This window comes from Saccostrea cucullata, unplaced genomic scaffold (genome assembly GCF_032062105.1).
Source record: "Saccostrea cucullata isolate Sc308-1 unplaced genomic scaffold, CSIRO_AGI_Scuc_v1 ctg3744, whole genome shotgun sequence".
Taxonomy (NCBI): domain Eukaryota; kingdom Metazoa; phylum Mollusca; class Bivalvia; order Ostreida; family Ostreidae; genus Saccostrea; species Saccostrea cuccullata.
The window spans coordinates 122,053-149,845 of record NW_026921571.1 but is presented as its reverse complement, the minus strand read 5'-3'; the positions used below and the strand labels follow the sequence as shown (position 1 = coordinate 149,845).

At 33.8% G+C, this 27,793-nt stretch overlaps 1 protein-coding gene across 1 annotated transcript; it reads left to right on the top strand.

The window, feature by feature from the left end:
* Positions 1 to 15,357: 15,357 nt before the first annotated feature.
* Positions 15,358 to 27,559, top strand: LOC134260375 (perlucin-like protein). The gene is made up of 4 exons (XM_062742945.1): positions 15,358 to 15,661; positions 17,288 to 17,361; positions 17,490 to 17,586; positions 27,324 to 27,559. Exons 1-4 carry the CDS (start codon positions 15,358 to 15,360, stop codon positions 27,557 to 27,559), a joined length of 711 nt encoding a protein of 236 aa, XP_062598929.1.
* Positions 27,560 to 27,793: the final 234 nt, after the last annotated feature.

The window sequence follows — 27,793 nt, the reverse complement described above, 5'->3', positions numbered from 1 at the left end:
TTGGGATCGTGTGCCCGTGTGTGGGGGCAACTTTGGCCTTGCCAAGAAGAAATCCTAACTCCGCATGTTCTTTGTGGAACACTTTCAAGTATGCCACGGCAGCAACTGCCTCCTTTGACGCATCAGAAAAAATGTGCACTTCCAAATGTGATGCCTGTTGTGTGGAAAGTTGGCAATACCTACGGGGTATATGAACTGTTTCAAGAGCATTGAGTGAATCTACCCATCCTTCCCATTTGATCTGAAAGCTGTTTGAGAGTAGCTCGTCCCAGCCAATTTTTGTAGTCATAGCATCCCGCAGAAGCATCTTCCCCACAACAGTCACTGGGGCTGTAAATCCAATGGGGTCAAAAAGGCTATTTATGACAGACAGGACACCTCGTCGTGTGAAAGGCCTTGGTTCTTTGTTTACTCTGAATAAGAACTTGTCCATTTCAATATTCCACGCAATGCCCAAGCTCCTTTGTTCCGGTAAGTCGTCCTGCATTATGTTGAGCCCAATGAGATCTTTGCTGAGGTCCTCTTGTTGGAAATGTTGCAAAATCTCAACCGAATTAGACGTAATCTTGTGTAAGCGTAAACGACCTCCGTCATAGAGAGCATCCTGAGTGCGCTTGAGAAGATCTACTGCCTCTGATACAGTACTAAAGCTCAACAGTCCATCATCAACATAAAAATTATGAGAGACAAAGTGTTGAATGTCCAGGTCCGCAGATGAAACTGACTTCCTCAACCCAAATGTTGCCACTGACGGACTGGGACTATTCCCGAATACATGTACTGTCATCCTAAATTCCTCTAAAGGAGCCTTCAAGTCATGGTTAGGATGCCACAAGAAACGAAGGTGATCACGATGGTCTCTCTTCACTCGGAAATTATGGAACATCTGCTCCACATCTGCCATCACAGCATACTTTTCCAATCGAAATCTCATTAACACACCTTGTAAATTGTTTGAAAGATCCGGTCCTTTCATCAAGGAATCATTCAAGGAGACTCCCTCATAGCGTGCAGATGAGTCAAAGACAACCCTTATAGATCCTGGTTTCTTTGGATGATAGACGCCAAACATTGGCAAATACCATCGTTCTACGTCATCTTCGAGCATAGGTGCTTTCTCTGCATGGCCTCTATTGAACAGCTTTACCATAAACTCCTTGACATGCTCAAACTTCTCGGGGTTGTGTTGTAAGCTCTTGTCGAATGACTTCGCACGCTGCAATGCCTGTTGTTTGTTGTCAGGTAGGCGTGGACGATTCTGTTTAAAAGGAAGGGGGGCCACCCAGTGTCCACTGTCATCCCTCTCGAATGATGTGTCCATTAACTTCAGGAATTCTCTGTCTTCTATCGACAGTCCTATCTTTTCATCATGTTCGGTTTTCTGGAACAGTCTATCATTAACTAACAACTCGTTGTTACATGGTTCAAAGGTTGAGGGCCTACCATTCCTCAACGCAAATGTTTTGAAAGTCCTGACTTCTGGTAGGTTGGCTCCACCAAGACAAACTTGGCCAACAATGACCCATCCTAAGGAAAGCCTCTGTGCGAACGGCTCATCTTCTTCCCCAACTATCTGCTCGTGAACTATGTGAGCACTCGTAAGGTCTCTCCCTATTAAAAGTTCTATGTTTGCCGTTTCAATAAGTGGGGGGACTTCTGATGCAATGCACTTCAGGTGCGGATACTGCGTCGCGACCTGGCAGGATGGAATTTCATCTCTATTACTAGGTAAGTCATTACACTCTATCAAATCTTGAAACTTCAGCTGACAAGTACCATCTAGGGATTCAACTGTGTAACCAGTACCAAATCTTCCAGTTGCCGAAACTGTTCCAGTGCAGGACACAAGTGTATAAGGGACATCACCACCATCATCCTTGAAGTAGTTGAAGACTGAGGAAGTGGCCAATGACCGGTTGCTCTGGTCATCGATAATCGCATAAACCACCATTGACTTCCTTGGATTAGCAGTTGTACTAACTCGAACAGGTACTATCTTCGCACAAGACTTACTCATTCCATGCACCTTCGTACAGGCTGAAGAGACAGTGGGTACGTTCTCCCCTTCATAAGGATCCCCCCTTTTGTCCTTCACAGCATTTTGTTCAGAATCTTGTGTCTCTGTGTCTTCTTCATGAAGGGCTGTGGGATGTGATGATGCTTGACACACACTACACTTGACGTCTGCTTTACAGTTCTTGGCCCTATGCTTCTTGCCGCTGCAACATTTGAAGCATATTCCATTTGTCAAGATTATTTTCTTACGTTCTCCAATAGGCTTTTGGCGAAAAGGTACACAGTTGTTCAGAGAATGTTGACTGTTCTTATGTAGTGGACACATGTCCGACACATTGGTAGAAATTGCCTGTCTTTCTAGCATGTACTTTAGGCACTGGGAAAGTCTTGTTCACAGAAAACTTGTCAGAAGTTTTTCTTGGCTGCTGTGCTTGGAAGTTTGACTGTTTCCTGGCGCCTTTCTTCTCGAACTGAAATCCGGGATCATTCTTCATTTCTGCCGTATTTTCCAGAAACTTGAGGAAAACTGAAAAAGGTGGAAAGGTCACTCCAGCACTTCGCTTGTATTTTGTAGCCTCTGAAGTCCACTTGTCCTTCAGGTTCCATGGAAGTTTTTCAACAAGTTCATTCACACCTTTCTTAGAGTCAAAGTAACTGAATAACACTCCAAACTGAGGTTGGCTCTTTAATGATGCGATTTCAGATGCTAGATCTGCTAAGTCGTATAGTAGATGAAAGTGATCTGAGGTAATTTCTGGAAAGTCCTTTATTTTCTTCAGAATGTAGTTTTCAATTTGTTCTGCAGCTCCAAAGCGCCTTTCTAGTCTTTCCCAGATTTTCCCGATTGCTATACTTGGACTGTTAGCGTTGCAGGCTCTTATTGTCTTAGCTTGCCTCGAAGATTCTGGTCCAAGTTTCTCACACAGTAGCTCCAGTCTTTCTGTGTCCGTAGCCCCAAGCTCTTCCATTATGCCGTTAAATCCCATCTTCCAGGAAATAAACATCATTGGATTATCATCGAATGTCGAGAGTCTTGATAGTATTAAGTCTCTTTTAACTAGGTGTTTTGTGAACACGTCGATCATTGATAGTCCGTTCCCTGGTGGTACAAACGGTTGAGCTTCAGGGTTCAACTGTGCCCCGGGGACATTGTCATTAGAAGGGGAAGAGAAAGGCTGTGCTGGTGTGGACATAACTATAGCCTCTTTCTGTGAATCATCAATTTTTGGACTGTTTGTCTTGGAGAATTGTCCTACATCTTCATGTTTTTTACGTTCCTCCTCGTACCTTGGAAGAAGTTCTAAGTATTCTTCAGTCTTCGACCTGCTCGACAAACTTGGCGCAAGCTCCCGCAAACGTGGCTCATCTTTTAGGACACTTAGTTCACTTTCAACCATCTTCATCTCTCGCTGTGCTCTAAAGCGTTTCAGTTGTGCTTCAAGTGCTAACTCCTCATCAAGATGTTTCAGCATGGTGCGATGAGCTTCTAATTTAGCCTCTTTCTGTCGAAGAATGGACTCCATAGAGCGGTTGGAAGCTTTACTTGAAGAAATCGTCCGCTGAGTAAGCGCTCTAAACGACCTCTGTGACATTTGGTCTTCTTCTTTAGAAATCCTTGATTGATTTATCAGCCGCTCAATCCTGCTTCTAGCCACATTCATCTTTGCTAGTAGAGTCTCTTTAATCAACAAATGCGATGCAAGTTCATTTGCACTTTCCTCTGATCTAGTAGCTCTTAGGTATTCACAAAAAGAATTTGACTCTTTCTCATACGCCTCGAAGCCTTTCTTCAAAAGCTCGTCTACTGCTTTAAGGGTACTAGCGTCACTGCTTGATCTGTCGATTTCATCGAAACATTCCCTCCATTCATTCCTAATGTTGCTCAATTTGCGTTGAAATGTCTCTACCCTCACTTCGTACTCCTCTTGAGCCGGTACTGTCAATGTTCTATAACGTGAGCTTCTTCTTATAGGGTCTGCAGACAAACTCATCCTGGTGACTTCTATGTGACTTTCTATGAATTTTTACTATGCCGTTAAACAAACTGAAGTTCTGCTTGACAAAGTTGTTTATTGCTCCTCCAGTGAGGGTAAAAACTGTAAAATTACAATCAAAGAGTTACAAAGAGAAAATAGTTAATATTACATAATAATCCAATCCATAATTCATACCATGCCAAATATAGAAAATTAAGAAAAGGAAGGGTTTTCGGCTTAAACAGTAAATGACAGGTAAATACTCTATAGATACATGATAACTGTTTTGTCTTATCAGAATAAAATGTTATTAAATTGTGGAATATACTGATAACAAGACATAATTGACAGAACTCGAAAGTAAACTATGTTTTACATTATGCCAAATTGACGCATAGACAAAAACTTGCAGAAATAAACTGACTTAAGAAGATATGACAATAAATTGCAAGGTTAAAAATTGACAATCTGAAGATTATTAAAGCTTCCTACAATGCTTATACAAATACTTACTTCATAGTGCGTCAAAATACACCAAACATGAATTGTGCAAATAATTCTCGAGCACATGTAAACAACGGAAGAACTATAATAAAATTCAAACCAATCCGGAAAAAACAATTCCGCATTCACCACACTGCTCCTAGGTATTAAATAAACTGACTAAGTGCATATTTATGATGAGCAAGAGTGCCTCTACCAAAATTGTAAATTTTATGGCCCCAGGGTCAAGGGTTCTGGTGTTGGGGGGGGGGGGGGGGCTCTATTGATTATATAGTCAAATAACATGAATTCTTTCAAAATCTTCTTCTCTGCTCCTAGGTATTAAATAAACTAACTAAGTGCATAGTTATGATGAGCAAGAGTGCCTCTACAAAAAGTGTGAATTTTATGGCCCCAGCATCAATTGTTCTGGTGGGGGGGGGGGGGGGGGTTATTGTATATAAAGTGAAAATACATGAATTCTTTGAAAATCTTCTTCTCTGCTCCTAGGTATCAAATAAACTAACTAAGTACATAGTTATGATGAGCAAGAGTGCCTCTACAAAAATTTTGAATTTTTTGGCCCCAGGGTCAAGGGTTCTGGTGGGGGTGGGGGGGCTCTATTGATTATATAGTGAAAATATGTAAATTCCTTGAAAATCTTCCTCTCTGCTCCTAGGTATTATATAAACTAACTAAGTGCAATGCATAGTTATGATGAGCAAGTGTGCCTCAACCAAAATTGTGAATTTAATGGACCTATCATCAAGGGTTCTGGTGGTGGTGGTGGGGGGGGGGGCTCTATTGATTATATAGTGAAAATATGTGAATTCCTTGACAATCTTCTTCTCTGCTCCTATGTATTAAATAAACTAAGTACATAGTTTTGATGAGCAAGTGTACCTCTTCCAAAATTGTGAATTTTATTGCCCCAGATTCTGAGGTTCTGGTGTAATTGTGGGACTCTATTGATTATATACTGAAAATACACTAAATCTTTGAAAATTTCTTCTCTGCAACTGGGTATAAAGCAGATGAACTACCTATATAGTTCTGTTGAGCAAGGGTCTTTTTCCAGAATTTCAAGGCCCCAGGGTCAGGGGAGGGGCTCTACTTATATACTGGAAATTAATTAACTGTTTGAAATCTGGTCCTTTGTATTTATAAAACATTTATTTACTTTTTGATAGGCAATTTTAAGGGTGCCTTTTAAAAATTTGTGCAACTTAGGGTCAGGGGTTTATGTCAGAGTGTTAGGGGCACTACTGATTATTTATTGATGAATATTACTGATTAGTTGGAGTGCATTTTTGTTCCCCTACCCTGCATATGGGTATTCAGTAACCAAGCTAAGCGACTGCTTAGTTTATTGTTATGATGATCAATGGTGCTCTTTCAAAATTGTGAATGCCATATAGCATCTGGCTTAAAACATGTTATTGAATCAAATTCAATACACTGTAACTGGAAAGTTGTTGCATAATGCTCAGGTGACCTATAAGGCCCGTGGGCCTCTTGTTTAAATTTTGAAAGTTGTTGATAAAGCTTTTTATAGTGTTAAAGTTGGCAATTAAGTTTTTCTATGTGTTAAAGTATCCAAGTTTGCGATAAAGTTTTTTAAATTTTCAAAGTTTTTGATAAAGTTTTTCAAGTTTTCGATAAAGTTTTTTCAAGGTGTCAAAGTTTTCGATAAAGTTTTTCTAAGTGTTAAAGTATCCAAGTTTTCCATAAAGTTTTTCAAAGTGTAAAATTTTTCAATAAAGTTTTTCAAAGTTTCCAAGTTTTCGATTAAGTTTTTATAAAGTATCAAAGACTTCGATTAAGTTTTTTAAAGCATCAAAGTTTTCAATAAACTTTTTCAAAGTTTTAAAGCATTCAAGTTTTCGATAAAGTTTTTCAAAGTATCCAAGTTTTCGATAAAGTTTTCCGAAGTATCAAAATTTCGATAAAGTATTTCGAATTGACAAAGTTTTGATAAAGTTTTTTGAAGTATCAAAGTTTTCATCAAAGTTTTTCAAAGTGTCAAAATTTTCGCCAAAGTTTTTCAAAGTGTATAAGTTTTCGACAAAGTTTTTCAAATTGTCAAAGTTTTCGTCAAAGTTTTTCAAAGTGTCAAAGTTTTTGCCAAAGATTTACAAAGCGTAAAAGTTTCGCCAAAGTTTTTTAAAGTGTCAAAGTTTTCGCCAAAGTTTTTCAAAGTGTCAAAGTTTTCGCCAAATTTTTTAAAGTGTCAAGTTTTCGCCAAAGTTTTTCAAAGTGTCAAAGTTTTCGCCCAAGTTTTTCAAAGTTTTCGCCAAAGTTCTTCAAAGTGTCAAAGTTTTCGTCAAAGTTTTCCAAAGTGTCAAAGTTATCACTATGGTAAATCAAAGTGTCAAAGTTATCACTATAGTTAACTACAGTTAACTTTAGTATTTTTTGTTAGGGGCTACGCCATTCGGAAAAGCTACTTGCTGTCGATTCCGTCACCTTATCAGATGAAGTGGAAATCGGCCGAGATGTACCGAATGGAGTTTAATCTAAAAATATGATAACATGACGCAACGTGATGTGATGTAGAATTTACATGTCAAGTCGAAGAACAAATTTTAAATTAATTCATAACAATTAATGTTTTAGCAAAACTGTTCTATTTAGCCTATTCCAAAAAGTATGTATTGTGTGATTGTGGTGTCGAGGGGTGGGGGGTGGGGGTTAGTAAATTTAAAAAGGTCCTATTATGAGCAAGTCTTTTATCAAAATCTTATTTACATCATTAATAGAATTCAAACTGGTATATAATGAATTAAGCATGTAAATAAATATAAGAGGTTCTGAGTTATGGGTCACAGGGATAATTTCATACTCAATTTCGTGTATACATTTAAAATTATAGGCACGTAGCAACCGGGGGAGGGGGGGGGGGGGCTGCCCCCTTTTTTTCCCCAACATTAACTATACTACAAGAAAATGTCCATTGAAAAGATGGTTTCCCCCCCCCCCCCCCCACTTTTTACCACAGTATATACATAGCAAGGAAATATGGGGAAAAATTGGAATTGAAAGTAATTTTGCATTGAAAAAAGGTGGCCACTAACCCCCCCCCCCCCCTTTCATTTTATTTCCCTTGTTAATTTTTTTAGGTAAGTAATAAAAATTTTCTCGGGTTGACCCCCCACTTTCAAAAACGATGCTACGTGCCTGAATTACATAGAATTATTTTGACATTTTCCTTGGTAAGCCGCCCGTAGGATTGTGTATTTAGAAGCAAACACCTTAGTGCGGGTATTACTTTCTCATGACAGCATCTAGTTATACATTTGTTGTAGGCTTGTTGTTTTTCCTGCTTTACTGTTAAAATGGCCTTTTTGTGGTTTATGTCCTCCTGGATGAAGAATTAGATGGTAGATTGTTGGAAGTAAAGGTAGATGGAAGAGACTTAGATGTAGACCTGGGAATAAATGTGCGGTTCTGCATTGCAGAATCAGCGGAACACATAGTTCTGTAACGAGTAAAGTCAAGTTCTTTTTACGGTTCTTTTATTTTAATTAAATTTCAAATTGGCAATGAGCTACAAACAAACAAAATATATATACACATTACCAACAAAACACACAAACAAAAATAAAATAATTAATCAGCAAATCAAGTTAAATTCAAACGAACACATACCACCAAAATATGGCGATGCCACACCCAGTCACTCATACATGAATGTTTTACACTGCGTATGTGATGTCTACATCGAAATAAACAAGATACCGGTATTTATTATATATACGATAAAAGGATATAATATTTAGTATAATTCAAGTTAAATAAAACACAAAAATAACACCATTCTTACCGTAACACGCATCACTCTCAAACTCTCTATCTCGAACACGTTCCGTTCATAAACAGGGGTGTCAGCATAGTGAGTATAAATAAATTACTCGACGAACCAGTTTATCTCTTAGAGATTTACTCAACAAAAGAATAATTTTATAAATTCAAATCAATGCACCAAAAATTAATTAAAAATAGATAACAACTAAATTAATATTCAAATAGAATTTTTATAACGTTTTTAATAATATAATCTCTAAATAAAATTAAATACCAGGCGCAAGAACAGAAACTCTATAAATAGACTGTCGGTAAATAAAGTATGGTGCGCGTTTCGCGTACTTTAAATATGCGCAAAATCAACCGTTACAGTTCGGAAAGACGAAGACGCTAAAGGAAGGTTTTATTGGACAGGTGCAGACACGTATCGAGCATTTACACTTGCACATATACACGGACAAGGTACAGACATTGATGGACCAGCAAACTATGTCTCATCTTTATCTGACGACCGCTTTCCAGTCATTTGCAATCTAGGATCGTGTTTTCCTTGATTGGTTGCAGGTCGTATCAACCTCATCTCAATATTTTTTACCTTCTTCAATCCACTCCTAAAAAATACCTTTATATTATTCTGTTGTCTTTTATTTAGCTCAATGTTTTTTAATAATAGGCCTTGTACATCCTCAGTATTGACACGATTTTATTGAATGATGTTTCTCAAATGCATGTTTGAAATAACCATTGGGTACTGGTATATGCAAGTGTCTCTCCTCATTACAACATTTTCTATGTCGCCACCTGACATAGGAGTTTTGAGAGTTTTGCAGACAATTTGTCTTTAATTTGTACATATTTTGTGTTTCAGATGGATGTTTTCAAGCTTAGATTTACGAATGAGTACCCAGGCACACGGATGTACCTTTTAGCTCTTCAGCATTAGTATGATCTCCTGCTCGCAGAACTTTATAACACACTCTCTTTTAACTAAAGCTTGATGATCATAATCTGTAATACCAAAAAAGAAAAACTTAAAATAAAACTTCTCTTAATTTTTCAAAGCGTATAATGGTTGACAGCGAATATCTATAACTTGATTAGGGTGTGTTTGTTTGGTGGGTGGGGAAGGGTTGTGTTTGGCAAAGATTAAGATCAATTTATAGATAATTATTTACAGAACGTACACTTATTAAAACATACACACTCTTTTATCGGACTAATTGGAGGACTACAATGAATAAAAAGAAGCATTTTAGAAAACAATTTGTATTAATCCAAATAAAATGAATCTTGTTATTTTCAAAACGATTTATTTGTGTAGATGTGTTGGTGTACTATAAACTACAAACTATAAAAAACTATAAATATCTCCAATTCATTTCTTATCAATCACATATAAATAAATTATAGAGAGTCATACATCTTTTAAGTTTAAACTCTTGGAGAAAATAGAGTTGAATTAAACTCACCATCTGGTATCTCATCCATTTTTTTCTTACAAATGTCCGTGCTCTCGGTTCAAATTGGGCGCAATTTGAAAGTCATGCAACAATACACCAAGATGTCCAAGATGGAAAAAAAAGTGCAGATCTATGTTTGTTTTTAAGAAGAGGGATCAATTGTAAGGAAAAATTTGAACAACCATTAAAATAAAATAAAACTTTATTGGCGCATGAGTGAGGGGGGGGGGGGGGGGCTGTAAATTTTAAAATACTTTAACATTTTGTGAATTTGAAAGAGTCAAATATACTAATATCATAAAAGAGTTAAAGTTTACATTTCAAGCAAAGAAAATCCGTATATTCTGACTATTAGATGAGAAATAGATGTCTGGAAAGGAAGAAATGTTTTTGGCATTTTCTCAGAACACCCTTTTCAGTAGTAAGTATTCATTTCCACGGCGTCGATATGTCTTTTTCACAAGATAATATCTCGTTTTCACAAGATAATATCTCGTTTTCACAAGATATTATGTCGTTTTCACAAGATATTATCTCGTTTTCACAAGATATTATGTCGTTTTCACAAGATATTATCTCGTTTTCACAAGATAATATCTCGTTTTCACAAGATATTATGTCGTTTTCACAAGATAATATCTCGTTTTCACAAGATAATATCTCGTTTTCACAAGAGAATATCTCGTTTTCACAAGATATTATCTCGTTTTCACAGTATAATATCTCGTTTTCACAAGATAATATCTCGTTTTCACAAGATATTATCTCGTTTTCATCTCGTTTTCACAAGATATTATCTCGTTTTCACAAGATAATATCTCGTTTTCACAAGATAATATCTCGTTTTCACAAGATATTATCTCGTTTTCACAAGATAATATCTCGTTTTCACAAGATAATATCTCGTTTTCACAAGATAATATCTCGTTTTCACAATATAATATCTCGTTTTCACAAGATAATCTCGTTTTCACAAGATAATATCTCGTTTTCACAAGATATTGTCTCGTTTTCACAAGATAATATCTCGTTTTCACAAGATATTTTCTCGTTTTCACAAGATAATATCTCGTTTTCACAAGATAATAAGTCGTTTTCACAAGATAATATCTCGTTTTCACAAGATAATATCTCGTTTTCACAAGATATTATGTCGTTTTCACAAGATAATATCTCGTTTTCACAAGATAATATCTCGTTTTCACAAGATTATATTTCGTTTTCACAAGATAATTATCTCGTTTTCACAAGATAATTATGTCGTTTTCACAAGATAATTTTTTTCTAGGATTTAAAAAAAAATAATTGCGCGTCCTAAATATACCACCGTATGATTGGGATATGGCGTCATCCGAGGAGGAAGTTACCCATTGTTATAGACATTGTTACAGGACTTGTCTGTAGACAATACAATCTTTGATTTATACACTTCACTATATTGCAGATGCTTGTACAATACCTACACGTTTTTGCATAATAAATATATACATATAGACACATTTTAATCACTCAATAAACATTATTTACGCTTATAATTATGATTCTTTTTATCTTTTTCCATGTTTAAATTGTGTCACATACAAGGTAAAAAATCTCAGAAAAATGAAAATATGAAAAGTCAAATTTGAGAAAGACCGAAAACATATTTTTATACGTTCCTTGAAAGCGGTCTTTTGTTCAAAGTCCGCAGTCCGTGGTACGCTGTCAGGTGAATGGGATTCAAAAATGTTCTGAAGTTGGAATCATTGAGAGGTGTTTTATATAAATGAATATGAACATTAACTTTGTGTAGCCATAATTTTGTATATATATTATGCATGCGTAAAAATTAGTTTTATCAAATTTCTATTCTTTACAATTAAATTATTCAATTGACAACGCAGCGACTACAGATGATGATATGCTTTTTAACTTTGTAAAAAGATCTTCAGAATTGGGTCTTTTGACGATGCCATTTATCGATTAAACAAACATGGTTAAGTTCAAGTTTTTTTTACTGCGAAATCTGGAAATATATTCTTTTGTCTTGGAATTAGAGAGAAACAATTTCTCATTTACAGGTAATTTTTTTTCACAGCAGTATGATATAAAGTATTTTACCCTTACAACTCTTAACATTTTTTCGGAAATTGGGAGATTATTTCTGAGCCATTTTTTAAAAATGCAATGCTATCTCTTTTGTGCGCAGGTTTGGGATTTTACCCCAAACACTCCTGAGAAGACTCGCTCAAACAACTCAGGACTAGATGGACAAATGATCATTAATCACCAAACAAAATAGCAGATTCTGTAACAAAACATTTTGAGCGAAATTTTTCAATAAAGGCGGAAAAATTGCCATTTAAATTGGCCAAAAGCTGAAGGGTGTCTGGTAAGAAAACAGATGCTTCTGATTCTTCCAACATATCAGGGTAACATAAATTTAAATATCCCCCTACGGTTTGAAAATTTTGAGGGTATATAGGATAAAATTTCATAATATTAAGTTAACAAATTCTTAATTTCAAAATGTCGTTGAGTTCCTCCTAATTTTATTTCTTTCATCTGACACTTATTACGGGCATCCCCGAGCAAAACATGACCTTTGTTAATATAACTAAACGGGAGACGTATCATTTAATGAGCTCAATTCTCACAATAAGGCTAGTTTTTACTTACAAGTTACGGATAAAATAAAACTCGATTCCATGAATTTTTATTGTAAATGTAATTTATACCTTTAATTTGATTTCCAAGGTGTATAAAAGCTCTGAATTGATTACTTAATACCTTTCTTGATTTGATAAAATGATGTCTAGCATTAAAAACAATTTTTTTTTCAGTGTGAGGTTATATCATTCTCGTGCCCCGTAATCGAAGGTTAATTACAGGGGTGAAAAGTTTTGAACTTGAGTTTGAACTACTTTTAAAAGAAGGATATGGAAATAACGAACAGTATTCAATCTCAAAGTCCATTCAACAAATATACAAAATAAGAGCAGAGCAAACACGGACCTCCGAAACATCAGAGGTGGGATCAGGTGCCATGGAGGAGTGAGCATCCCCTGCCGACCGGTCACACCCGCTGTGTGCTCGTTGTCATAATCAGGAAATAACGGTAAAAATCCGTGGTCAATTCAGTGTATGAATAATGGACTAACAATTGGTATGAAAAACGTCATTCAGCATTTCATTCAATGATCAATTGTATTTGCTGACAAGGTCATTGTATCGACCATAGAATTTACGAAATGATGACTTTAAACGAGACTGTTGATATTCTTGTTTCATCAACTTGCTTGTCAATAATTTACCTCGTTTAAGAAATTGTTCATAGTTACGTAGAGCATGCTCTTGCGTATCGAATCAACTGAGATATAAATACTCCGTATGCAGGTGATGAAGGTATATTGCTGCATAAGTAAGGGAAGTTGACGATAGAAAAGTTAAAGTCATCACGTTTATCATATAGCTTGGTTGTTAGATTACCATTAGTGTCTTTTTCAAGTAAAATATCCAAGTATGAGGCAGAAGTGTCGGACTCTGTGGTATCTTTTTATCATAAAACATATACCAATTTTAACATTACTCAGAACTCAATAATAAAGATACATGTATTCAGTTTAGCTTCTTGTTATTTTTTAAGTTAGTTAAAAGAATTATGGTATTTGAAACATAATAAAACATGGCGAATTCTCATATAAAAATCTTCTGATGCAATTAAAGCTTTTCTGACGGAACTGCTAACCCTCTGTCTTGTTAACATATTTTATTAATTGGTATTATCATGCTCAGTATCAAAGAAAACTTTATGTATCTATACACAAAGCTGTATAATAATTCAATGGTATGAGGATTGCTAATGAAAAGAATACGGCAATATGGGATCACGGCGAAGTCCCTAATAAAAAGTACAATAAAAAAAATTATAATTAATTGTAATTAGTTTAATCAAACTATACGTAATCAAATTTTGCAATATGGTGATATTTTTTACTTTGAATTTCAGATAATTATATTTTTTTTCTGAACTTCCTATTGGTTATTTTCTGATATTAAAACTGTTTCTTGTTTATTAATTTATTTTAATATTACATGTATTGATATGCGCTTATAGCTCTCTCCTTCCCGGTACTCCTTGATAACATAACTTGTCGGTTTTTGGAAATTCACGCATGTATGCTTTGATCATCATGTTCTTCCAATGGCAATATTTGTTTCCATCGCAATTGAAATTAACATTATCCATAAACAAAAATATTTCGTAAACTGCGATTAAGTAGTGAAGCATTGCGTTCAAGTTCTTTTTTTGACCATGTTGTACTCGCATTGGTCAATATTTAAATAAACTATAAAACACTCTCTTATCATTCAAACACAGCCAGAAAGGGGGAAGATCGTACAATTTGTCCATGGGTCGCAACGATGTTTATCCTTCTGATGAATTTTTAATGGGTTGTTTTCTGCTCTCTCCACAAATATATTGTTAAATTCTTGTAAGGTTTATGCCTCCTTACAGGTAGTAATCACTTTCTGTGAAGCCTGAAAGATACCATCTCATTAACTTCATTCTCTATAGAAATTAAATTGAAGATTACAGAATGTATGAAGCTCTCTCTATCTGTCATCATTGCTGTACAAAAACAGTATCCTCCTAGAGATGACAAGTTTTCAAACCTAAAATACCGCCTAAAATTTTCCTATATACATGTATTCCTATGTAAACATTTGATCAGCCATTATGGCCCCATTTTTCATGATTTAAACAAACTTTAATCAACACGACAACACTGCGTGAGGAAGTTAACATTAGTTTCATTTTTGTCTGTCCCAGTGGTTCTGGAGATTTTTATTTAAAGAATCTATTAAATTTTCATAAATTCATAATTATCTCCCTTGGAAGAGGGCTTGATCATTCATTTGAACAAACTGGAATCATCTTTACCCAAGGATACTTTGTCTAATTTTGATTGACATTGGCCCAGTTGTTCTTGAAAAGGAGATGAAAATGTGAAAAGTTTAAAACGACGACGACAACAACGACAGACAATGGACAAATTTTGATCAGAAAACCTTACTTGAGCCTTCGCTCAGGTGAGCTAGAACTATTTTCCATGAACATAATCAATTAAGAATACTTTTCATTTCATTTTAAAAATTTATAGCATAACTCTATGGATCTCAGATAAAATTAACTGAGTATAATGCTTCAATTCCCAGAGGGTAAGGAAATTTCCACATTTCTTACAATAAAATCAGACCGATATTATCTGTCCTTTTGTTCACCTCAAAACACCAAGAACCATTAATGCCTTTGCAATTACGTATGAAGTGATGTTTTGAATACATAAAATTAATAAATCGTAATCCAAGAGTAATGGGCTGATTAACACTAGTAGACTTCTAAAGAGTTTAAAAGAAAGAAATGAAGAGAAATAACAATCGATTGTGACAGATTTATATATTATTTATAACCTGGTATCGCATTAATTCCAAGTATATAATACAGGCGATAATATCAAGGGTATAATACAGAGACCTTAGATAATAAACAATATTGCAACTGACGGATACCTGAAAGGAATCTGAGATTTATAAATACAGCTAATTCCATGCATTAAATCTTTAGCACTCTCACCATGTTAGGATTTCTAGTCTGTCTGATTCTATGGACTGCGCTGACCACGACTTCTACAGATGGAGTCCTCTTCCAGTCTCATTATTTCGCGGACACTGACTTAGATGATACAGTGTTTTACGACACTCTTCTGTCAGTACACCGTTCGGATTCTCTCACGCTATGTTTCGCTATGTGTGGTCAGAACTGTCACTGTCTTGGCTACAACTCCCAGAAAAAGAGATGTCATCTATATAAATCATGTGATTCTGTGACTATAACTGATTACGAAACTGGTTGGAGGTATTATAATTCAATGTTGGAAGGTACGAAACATTTCCTCAAAAATAGTATCATGATAATAGCCTTAATACACTGGATACACACAGAAATATGCCTGGACTGGTATACATTTTTTTTACCCATATTGGTCACCTATGAATGATTCAAGAATGTATGTACGTATAGTTATAGAAATATGGTTTTTCTAAAATAAAAAGAAATTATTAAAGAAGATGGGTGGATAAGGCGGGTGAAGTGCCTAAAGTGCGAAAGATAAGACGTGAAAATTTAATTAATTAATTAAATCAAAATTTTATTTGATATTTTATCGAATATTAAAGTATTCTTTATGTAAATTCCCTAAAATTTAGAAAAATCTCACAAAAACAAAAACTATTTAACTATGAAAAAGCTTACACAAACTAAAAAGAGCTAAAACGATCATTTTCTCGTACTTCAGAACCTAACCCACTTTTTTCCTCCAATCAGCAGCTGCTAAATTTTCTATTAAGTAGATGATCACTTAATTGTTAAAATTTTATGTCTATGCAGTAACTCCGCGAGCTGACGTATTAGCCAATCAAAATAGGTTCAAATTAAGTTAGATCATATTAAGTAAAATTTTAGTGGTAAAGAAGGACTCGGTCGCTTCGCTCCCTCCGGATCCGCCCCTTCTTAACCACTAAAATTTTACTTAATATGATCTAACTATTACTTAACAAAATTTGTCAATATAAATGGGTCTTCGCTCCATTTCTTTTAAAGATGATCCTACAAGTTTGTAGTAAAATACACATTTTTTGTTTACAAAAACATGGAACAAAGACCCACTATACCTTAAAGTACACTATTATGACACAACATTTGCATCTTTTAGAGAAATACTCCAAGTCCATTAAGTCGCGGGTAATACCACAAGCATGATTTAAATGCCAAACATCACCATGAGTGATGTAGCATAGTGATTAACGCTTTAGTCTCAAAGCAGTATGTTATTGATACGCCGGATTTTTATTGCTAGGGTTCGAATCCCATCTAATAATTTTATAAAAGAATTTTTTTTACGAAATTTTTTTTTTCTTTCAGAAAAGTTTTTTTTTCCTCATAATTAATAATTTGAACAAAAATTCAATAATTAGAATTGAATTGAATTAATTCACAAGTCATACTGAATATGATTTTTTAATATCGGATGCTATAGGCATTCTACCCGACTTGTTCCACCATCTTCTTTTATGATGTTTAAAAGTCTACCTACCTGCAATCAACCTTATCAATCTAAACAAATTTGCTTCAGTTAAAACCGAATAATACATGAACTTAGAAGATTTTTAAAAATCTATGAGATAAGACATATTCAATGAGTATGTAAAACATGACTTTTTGTGTCATTTTTAAGATCATAGGTAAAGAATTTTTCGAGTGCACTGTTACTTTTATAATGTATGTATAATATCATCGTATCAGAAATATTTACATTGAAATACAAGCTGTTCCCACGTAAACAGGCCGAGTTCTTGATAAAATAAAAATTAAGTTTTTACTCTGTTTATTTATTTTATCTTATACCATTTTGTTTTACAATTTTGGATTATTCTTTACATTCAAAGGTTAAAACAAGCTAAGGTTAAATTCATTACAAACTTAAGATATGATATTCATACATATAGGAGAGGGTTGGCTGCTGTTCGGAACCCATTATTACTTACATATCAAGAATAACGCCACATGGCAAAATGCCAAGGTAAGAATAATAAGGTCATAAATATAAAATTCACTTGCCTTAAATATCGTTCAAATTTAAATTATATTTTTTTTAAATTTATCCCGCCAGTCTAGTGCCAATAACACAACCTATTATGACTATTTCAGTTTGAGTGTGAAATGTTAGGGGCCTACTTGGTTTCCATAGACACAGAAGAGGAGAATAAGTGGTTAACAGAAACCTTCCTGCCGGCCTGGGATCCTGGTACAGTTTTTCTTGATAAAAATATTATTTGTATAATGCACTTATTAAAATTTAATATTTTAGCATCGTTCTACATACGTGTAGGTAATGAATCTACGTATAACAATTATTTTCCAGAAAAATTTATTAGGTAACGTTAGAACTTATAATTAAGAAATAATTAAACCGTGCAGGATTCTTTTGCCACGAAATAATGATTCTTCAAACTCGATATCTTTACTATTTGTTATTTAAAACCGTGTAAGACATTACCTTCAAAACGATAAGTCCTTTCACTTCCGATTACCCTATAACAATAAAGAGTGAACGTTTTATGAACGGGAGCGCACAGAGAGCGGTGAACGCGAACTGTGATTCACGCTAAACGAACGGACAAACGGGGAAAGTTGAACGTTTCCGGGACTGTTCAGGAGAAATAGAAAATACTGTTGTTATATGTAAAAGAATTTTTACCAAATATACAAAAAATCTAACATGTGTTGTTCAGTGATACACGATAACATGCTAGAACTATTTTTGATAAATATCAACAGTATTGTTGATATATAGTTAATTTAATACCCTATGATTAGAAAACATATTTGATTCCTTATTTGGGAGATATAAAGTCACATTGACCTTCTGACCTTGATGTTGCAGTTTAACCTTTTCAAATCGTTTAACCTTGACCATAACTTTTGAATGGTTAGGGCTTTGGCATCCATACTTTACAGTGTTCTTTGTGGAAATATCGTGATTTGGAACAGATGGTGATAGGACTTTCATGTTTCATAATTGTATTTCCAGTTAGGAGAGCTTACTTTAGGTACCAATATATTACATTAATTTTGCATTTAAGAAAAGATTAATCTTCACTATGTTGCCATACTGGGGCATCAGTTATTCTAAAACACATCTTGTTTAATATTGTTTTACATTTAAACCTAATTGATTTAAAAACGAAACAAAAAACAACTATCAATTTAAATCGCTCAAAGTACATTTTATCGATTCTTGATTTGATAGTGTTCCTCGATGGAATTCTATACGCAGGCGCAACTTCATTCATAAATGCAATAAAGCCATCCCTGACACAATCCTTAGAGGCAAATAACCCTTCACTACCATATTTTCTATAGAATTGGATATAGAATCGGACTGAGAAGCGGACAGTTTTTTTGGTCAACGGGTGACAAATTCTCCAACAGTTGCCTGTGCCTCATCGTCCAATTTATTTGGATGAATATTTGTTAAATGATAACGTATATGGAAGTAGTTCCAAAATAGCTTAAATTTCTCTAAAAATTACCACACGCTTGATTTCGGCGGTGGAATTTTCAAAACTGAACTGAAAATCCATGAAACCTAGATGTTATTGGGGGTTTGGTTTTTCTGAAAGGATCTTACGTAGTGAATAATACTCACAAATGAAAAGCTACTAATGACTTTGTGAAGAAAGATAACCAATGAACCTTTTCAAAATTTTTAATTAAGATTTATCGCTCTTTTTTTATCGTATTTATTTTATTCGATAGTCAGTCTCATTATTCGATAGTCGTTCCTTTCGACTGACAGTCGAATAGTCGACTATCCGTTGACATCCCTAATATAATTTTAAGGAAAATGTAAGATTCGGTCAGATTAGTTTTGACAATTTAAAGACGTGCAACACACTGGGGGAGATAACTCTTGCGATTTCAATTGAACGTTTGACGTGATGTCAAATTTAACGTCAAAAATAAAGCGTCAAAACGACGAGTAAAACGATCCCGATGTATATCAATCGTGAAAGAAAATTGGGATATGGTACTATCACTTGGTTGCGATTTTACGTACCATATTCAATCAATAAGTATTTTTTAATTAACCCGATTAAACTCCGTAAAAAGCAAGACATAAAATACCATTTCATTTCATATACAATAAATTGTTTTTTTTCCCAAAGCGCAGCATCTTTTTTTTATTCTGAAAATCTTATTTTATATTGCCGAAATTCTCATTATGTACAGATGGCTATATAATATTCCGATTAATGATCTTCATTTCAATTTGTGCATACACGATATAAATACATGGATTGCTTTTCTTTTCTTTTTTTTATTAAATAAAACAACAATAAATAAACAAAAAAAACTGTTTACAATGTAAAATCGATGTCGTTCTCAGACCCTTACTGATCAAAGAGGAACAGCTCTGAAAATGTAGGAGATGTTTATTTTCCTCCCTTTATTCGCGGTTTTCCACAGAATCAGATACATTTACAGCTAGACTTGATAAATTCGAGAATTGAATACTATAGACCTCATATACACAATGTAAGTATAGAATTGAAAAGAATTGTTCACTTGAACTGAAATTATCTGCATTTATGAATATCCTATTGAGCAAATCGTAACTTTGACTTTCTGTCAACAATGTGTTACATTAAAAGTTTAAATCTAAAGTTTAAACTTATCTATAACTATCTTCCTCGAATCAAAACAAAACGTAGTCTATAAGATTTTTTTAAAAAAAATTACAATGTGCGATTTGATTTAAATTGAAATAGATGAAGAGTTTAATGTGGATAAATATGGAATTTTCATTTTAACTTTAGAAGCGACGACATTGAAAGAAATGCGTACAATATCATGAGGGGTGTAGTGTATATGACGTACATCTAATGCAAATGTCGTGTATCCCCACGGCCACATACTGTCTCGTTTGAAATAATGACATGAAAAAAACTACAATTATTTCATTTATATCACAGAAAATTGAACATACACCATTTTTTATGAATAAAATTAAAGATATAAAATTAAAAATCAACATATTCACGTTCAACAAAACTAATTACTTGAATATTCGTATCCAAGTTTCATGTGATATGGAATGCATAACGCATACGTTTATGGATTATAAACACTAAAATCTTTCAGTAATTTTTTCCTCATACATATAAAAAGAGTAGTCAATATTTATTCTGCATTCATGAATTTGAAAATTAATTCATACCTCCTATATTCTTGACGAAATATACCAGTTTGCACTGTAAACGACAATTTGTCAAACGCTAATGGTCTGCGACGCATAAAAGGAAGGGGGTGGGGGTGATAGGAGTATTTAAAAATTGCATAAAAATCTACATTTAAATACGCTTTACAAATGAGAACTTTTAAACTTGTAAGTTAATATATTTTTCAAACTAAAGCAATATTTCAATTTAATTTTTTTAATGTGTATTTGTAGATTCATATAACAAAGTGATCGACCCCCGTCTCAAAGACGCACGGGAACGCGATTTATAGAGCAAGCGGGAGGGGGTAATTTTCCGCTATTAAATCAAAACTGGTCGTACAAAAATTATACAAAAAATTATGAAGGTTATTTGTACCATCAGCTACCTAAAGAAAGTTTTTTACTAAAATTAAACGACAGGTTTTTTCACAAAAAAAAAAATTGAATTTGAAAAATACGCATTTTCAAGGCTTAGAAAATTCATAGTTTTTCAGTTTAAGGTCTTTAAAAATTGCTTTGATTATATGTATATCAAAAAGATGATATGTTTTTGTTTTAAATGGTTAAAGGAATAAGCCAATGAAATTTGACCTTAATATCTAACCTGGTTTTTTGAAAATCAAGGTTTAAGTAGTTCATTGATTAAAAAAATTTTCTCCTTGTAAACAACTAAAGGGGGCAACTTTCGGAAGTTCCTGTCCAAAAACCACTCGAACGATTTTGTCCAAAATATGCATACATGCAGTAGATATAGTCATGTACTAAATATACTAAAATAACGAAAATTAAACGACAGGAATTTTTTGGGGGGTAGGTGTGTTGTACATCCTTAATGGGGAGGACGTAATCGAGTTATAGTCAGTCTAAGTGGATAAGGTGGAGGATTTCACAGTAATTGTTGTGATCCATTGTAGATGGAGATTGAATCATAATTTATTTCAGGGGTTTTAAAATCCTGGTTTAACTAGATTTTCAAAAACAGGATTTACAGAAAATTTTTCGATAGACATTGATGTAACAGATTTTGAATTTCTAATTGATTGAATTGCGACATTAAAATTGAAGTGAAAGAGACGTGTGGCTGTCATCAGCAAGAAGGATTTAAAAAAAAATAAAAACGCGAAAAAAAGGACTTGACTGATTTTGCACGAGGATAGTGGATGTTTTCCGTTATTGCGATTTTTCTTTTCGTTTGGATCAAAATTACACCTAGAGGATGTTTTCCATTATTGCGAATTTTCCTTTAAGTTTGGATCGAAATTATGTGTATAGATTCTGTGTGGAATAAGTTTTTAAATAGTGATTGAGAAATGTTGACATTTTAAATTCTCAGAAAATACCGAGTTTTTCTCCAATATTTATAATAGGAAAACATAAGTAATTACTAATTGTACGTATTTTTGCTGAATTGAATCAGTTTTATTTTTACCATGCTGTATTTTAGATACAGAATAGTTGGCAAATACATTAAGTATGGTAGGCAGGGCTAATACAGAACGGAAAGTAGCTTCGCTCACCGCAGTCCTGTTCTGCATTGCTATTACAGAACAGTAAACTTCAAACAAAAACATCGCTATCGTGTCACAAGAGTGGTTCCTCTACAGTAGCGAAAGAGTTGATCCTTACGTCGCGGGTTCGAGTCCCACTGTGAGACGTGGAGATTGGTCCTGCGAATGAGACCCTTTAAATCGAGCTCTCGTGTAGCAGTTGGTGCTGGCACGCAAAAGATCCTTCGTTGCTGAATCCCTTTCATGGCATATATACGCATTTCTACGCAGTCTAATTAAAATTAGATGTTAGATCCGCTCGCATACTCGCTACACTAACATCTAACAACATCCCATAGAGGGTCACGTCATAGGTCAAATTCGAAACAACTCTAGACTTATTCGCTTCGATAACATCAACATATATCTGAGGATTTTTCCAGCGACAATTAGATTGATTGATATAATTTGACCTCTGACGTGACCCTCTATGGGATGTTGTTAGATGTTAGTGTAGCGAGTATGCGAGAAGATGTAACATCTAATTTTAATTAGATCGATTTCTCCGCAGCTGACTTAAAAAACGACTATAGTGTGAACAAACATTCATAACTTCGTTAATACTGCAAATATCAGAATATTTCTTGCACCATTAGAAATAGAAGATAATTACAAGAAAATAATATACAGGAGTTTTTTACTGAATGTACGAGTTTTTTGCTAGAACCAGTTAAACTTTGAGCATTATTCGAGCGATTTAGCCATTGTCGAAACAAATGCGGTGGTACATGTAACACGTAATTTGTTAAAATGCTAAACTAAAATGACATTTTCATTATCATATTCACAAAGTTCACAATATCTGTTTTCATAATATTTGTATAAACATTGGTATATACAAAAATTATAAGAAATACCCAAATAAATGCATTGAAATTTTAATATAAAGAGTTAAGCCCACGAATGGTCAAAAAATGCCTCATCTAAAAAATTAATGGAATTTTGATAATATATAGAATAGACTTCAAGCTTTATGGAACTGTTTTCCTTTTTTGGATATCTATTTTACTTTTTCTTTAACAGAGTTTGCAGTATGGCATTGTTTTACTAGAGAATTGTGAACAGAACGTCATCATTGGTATAACGTAACGTTACGTCATATAGGACAATAAAAATTATTTGATTGTAAATAAAGAAATGACTTAATAATGGTTAATTGACTACCAGGTATGACATTATCAGTTTAATAGAAGTACGCTGTTCAGAAATTAACAAAATTAATGTAAAAAAAAAAAATACAAGATCACTAAAAGTTGCCAGACATTACCGGACATTAATTTTACTATACACCACAAATTCATTATTGTGGACTGTTATGATAAAGACATCACTAAGATTACAACACACCTTTGAGTATGATGGGCTAGAAAAATCATTAACTTGTAATAAGCCGAAAGTTTTACTTGTCCTATATGCCTCTCTTTGTATTAAGAGGCCTTTAGTTATAAAGACATGGGTGTCAGAAGCATATTAAAGTGGGGGGAGGGGGTTGGGGGGGGGATTAGTATCTTTAAAAAAAAACCTGACAAGCAAAAATAAAAAAGAAAAAGTCAATTTCCCAAACACGACCACTTTCCTTATTTTTTAACTATACTGCGACGTGCCTGTGGAAATTGGGGGGATATTCCATTTTCAATGACTAGGTATATATTTGGAAAAAAGTATGATGAAACCAAAGTTAAGCATGTTTATATATCTTATTGTAAGACAAAGGCATAAACTTCTTTTAAATAAAAAAAAAATGACTGAATCTGAAATTATAGCTATTAATTCAATATGCAAATGCCTTATAAAAGAAAGAGGGCATAAAAGGTGAGGACAATTTAATCTCCCCCTTTATTATATTTGAGACATTATATTTCTCAATTTCTTAAATTAAGGGAAAACATTTATTTTTCTAAAATTGTGTTGTCAGTTTTGTCATCTTTAACACGTTTGATTCATCTATTTTATTGCATGACTTAATTGATATATTTTTAAAGTTGACATGCAGTTACGCATATTTACCGGGAAATGGTCATAGCTATAAATTGTTTTTTTTATATAAATGGGTCAAGTCTCCATTCCACATTAAAGTCGCTTGGTCCGATTCTAATCGCTAAAAATATATATTCGTTTTTCTTCTTGAAAAATAATTGTCCATTAATTGTTTAAACTTTCGTCAAATTATATCCCCAAAGTCTTTTTCTTTTAAAAGATATCAAAATTCAAAAGTTAAAAAAATAATTTTTGTTAGGTCAGACAAAAAATAATCCTATGTTTATCATTGTTGATATTGCGTTGAATCACTTTCGAAAAATTAAATTTATCGCTTACATGTTTATCTCATGAAGAACGAACCCGATCATTTTTTTTCCCACAACAAAGCTAAATCCACATAAATTACCTGTACACGGACAATAGTTTAGCTCCTTTAAAAAATCATTTAAAATGTCTGATTTTCCTTTATTCTTTAAATATGCATATGAATATAAAAATTACTATGGATTATATTCAATTAATTTCTTAATTTTGAAAAGATATATTATGACCAAGGCTTCTACTATTATAGGGGAAAAATACTCGGGTTTGAATTTTCTTCATAATTAGATCACCGATAAATATATACTTTTTTCAAAGGTGACTTCATAACAGATCTTAACTTCCGTCAGGAACTTCTGTTTGTCTATAAGGTTTTTGATCTATGTTTTCCATGTAAGGATTGTTGTAATAAACTATTAAATCAATCTTATAATTTATTTTTATATACAATCTATGTAATGACGAACTTTTCTTGTGTAAGATATTATGTGCCTGTTTCGGGTCAAGCGGCTTTAATGTTTAAAAGATTGAAAAGTAAATGTAAAATCTATTTTTACATTTCAAAAAATGGAGTCCGAAACCATTCAATATAATTAGCGATTTATGGAAAGATATTTAATTCAACAACACGATTTACCTAAAGCACTCTATCATGCATTGATGACAAAAAGCCCTCGTAACGTAGTGGTTAACATGTTCAAGTTAAGAGAAAAAACGGGTTCCGTATTATGCCCAACCTTATGCTTTGGATGGAGTTCGAATCTTGTGAGAGTTTTTCTCACACGTCTAAAACAAACCTAAGTGAAAAATGAAATTATATAATCAGTAAGTTGTTTAAAAAACTAAAAGAGGCAGATATGTAAAAGATGACTCTGACAAGGCAATTATTGAAAAACGTCTTAACATGAATTCTTACACTAGAGTTATTTTTGTCTCAAAGTGGGGATTGTCCTAGCCTTGGACACCTCTATTCTAAAACCATAAAGCAGTAAATAATTGTGCCCCAATTAAATATTAAACCTTGAATTTGGTGAAAATTAGTGTACAGAAAGATAAATATGCACATGCATTTCATCAAAGTCTAGAAGTAGTACTGTACAAAGGAATAGCACATGGCAGCTAGATACGTATATTCCTCTCTGCAATCAACATCCCCCCTCTTGTAATACTAAATAATAGATGAACATATCAAATGCAATATCTCACGGGAATCAGGCCGAGTGAAAAATCTTATGGAAACTTTAATTTTATTTTAGTAAGTTTTCATTTTAACCAAAGTGTTACATAACAATCAATCAGTACTTGTGCAGGCTGGAACCCCCCCCCCCAAAAAAAAGGAAGAAGAAACGGTTTTGTATTCAAGTCGTCCACCTTGTACCGTCGAAGGGGAGGAAGGGGGCTCTGAACTTGACTAAGTAATCTTAAGTTAGTGTAAAATATATATTTAAAGACCAGTTTTTTCTGAACTAGGGTGTTGTATGCCTTACTATTGCCAATTAACACTGAAAGATAGATAAATATTGATAAATTGCTGCTTTAAATTTATCCCCTAAACAATATTATACGTTTACGTTCTTTATTCCTGCCAGTCCTGGAATTTTTTGTGGGTTTGTGGCTGCAACCCCCACCCCCAATATTTCTTCCTAGGACATTCATGGCTCTAATAATGCCTGAAAAAAGAGAATTTGATTTCCTTGAAGAATTAACCCAAAAGCTACATGTAATCAGTATGAGTATTAATTAAAAAAAAAATTAATGTGTCTTTATTTATTTCATAAAACGTTTTATGTCGTTTCTGGTATTTAGTGAAAACTTTACTTTCACTTCTCACCTGCTGTAGACCATATATTCCTGATTGTAGTTCGAATAGGCCGATATATCAATGTACACAAACATGGTTTAAGGAAAAGCCATGGTTTTAATATTGAGGATGAAGATGTAGAATTTTACGTGTTATGCTTGCGCATTTCGTGTTGTCCATTTTACTGAGTAATGCCAAACAATAACAATACGTCAATAGCGGATATGACTTTGAATATATTCAGTAATTTTACACAACTTAAAAATTAATGTTTTTCGTTTAAATTTCTGTAGCTCTTATTTAATATTTTTTAATGTATTCTTTTTTTTTTTGCTGATACATGATACATACGTTTTATACGCATGACTTCAAAGAAAAGTCAGAAGATATTTGTTTACCTCCTGTGGGATCAACTTATTAAAGTAAACTGGCCACCCCTCCCCCCCCCCCCCCAAAAAAAAAAAATTAAAAAGTGGACCTATACACCTACTAAAGAGTTAGTGAACAACTAAAAAAATCGTAGTATGATACTTTTCTGTGAAAAATGTGTAATATTCTAACAAAACCTATAACCATACAATGTATAATTTACAAGGGGCGAAAGGGTTAAAACTGAGGAAATTCGGATTTTTGTGGAAATGTTCTTTTTAAGGTATGAGCACACTTCTGCCCCACAAAATTTTTTTCATGAATAGACACCTTTGATGTTAGTTTTTAACTGAACCCTAAATAAATTTGGGACAGGCCTGTGCTCTATGTAAAATTTGACTATTTAGCCCCCAAAATGTGATAAATCAAGCAAATTCCTGATTTTCTATGACTTTGGGGTTATATATCTCAGGTATACAAGTACGGAACTCCAAGATTTTTTCCTCTTTGGTAAACTACAATACCTAGACTACCTTTTAAGCAAAAAATGTTTGGCTAAAACTAGTTTAATTTTGACCATTTTACAGGGCATATTTTGACCCTTCGTGGGCCAGGCTCTTTGTCTAGAAATGCTTTAAATCTTTGCCATAGAAAGGGTTAATGGCTTTACTGTCAGTGGCAAGTGGCGTGGTCTCCACATAAACAACATACAATCAATCATTTTATTTTGAATCTTTCAGTGACATGTGACCCTTGGTGGTTTTGCTGTTTATACTGGATAGGTGCCAACGATATTGAACAGGAAGGGAGATTTGTTTGGACGGGAAACAACAAAAACCTCACTTCCTATTCCAACTGGCACCCGGATGAACCTGATGACACTGGTGGCCAGGATTGTGTACATCTGTGTCGTCAGGGGTTTTGGGAAGATGCCAGCTGTGATGGAGTGTTTTCATACATTTGTGAAATGGATTAAAAATGTCATTAGTTGTGTTAATATTTGGGTTGTCAGTAATTGTGGGGAAAAACCATAGAGAATGTTTTATACTTCTGTGAAAAATATTTAAAATTTGCAATGTTATGTATATAGTTGTGTTCTTAACAATAATCTGAAGAAGAAAACATGGACAAAATTTTCAAACGTTAGTGAAAAAGATTTTTAAAATTGCTTTTATAATTAGATTGTCAACAAATTTCGGAATCACCATTG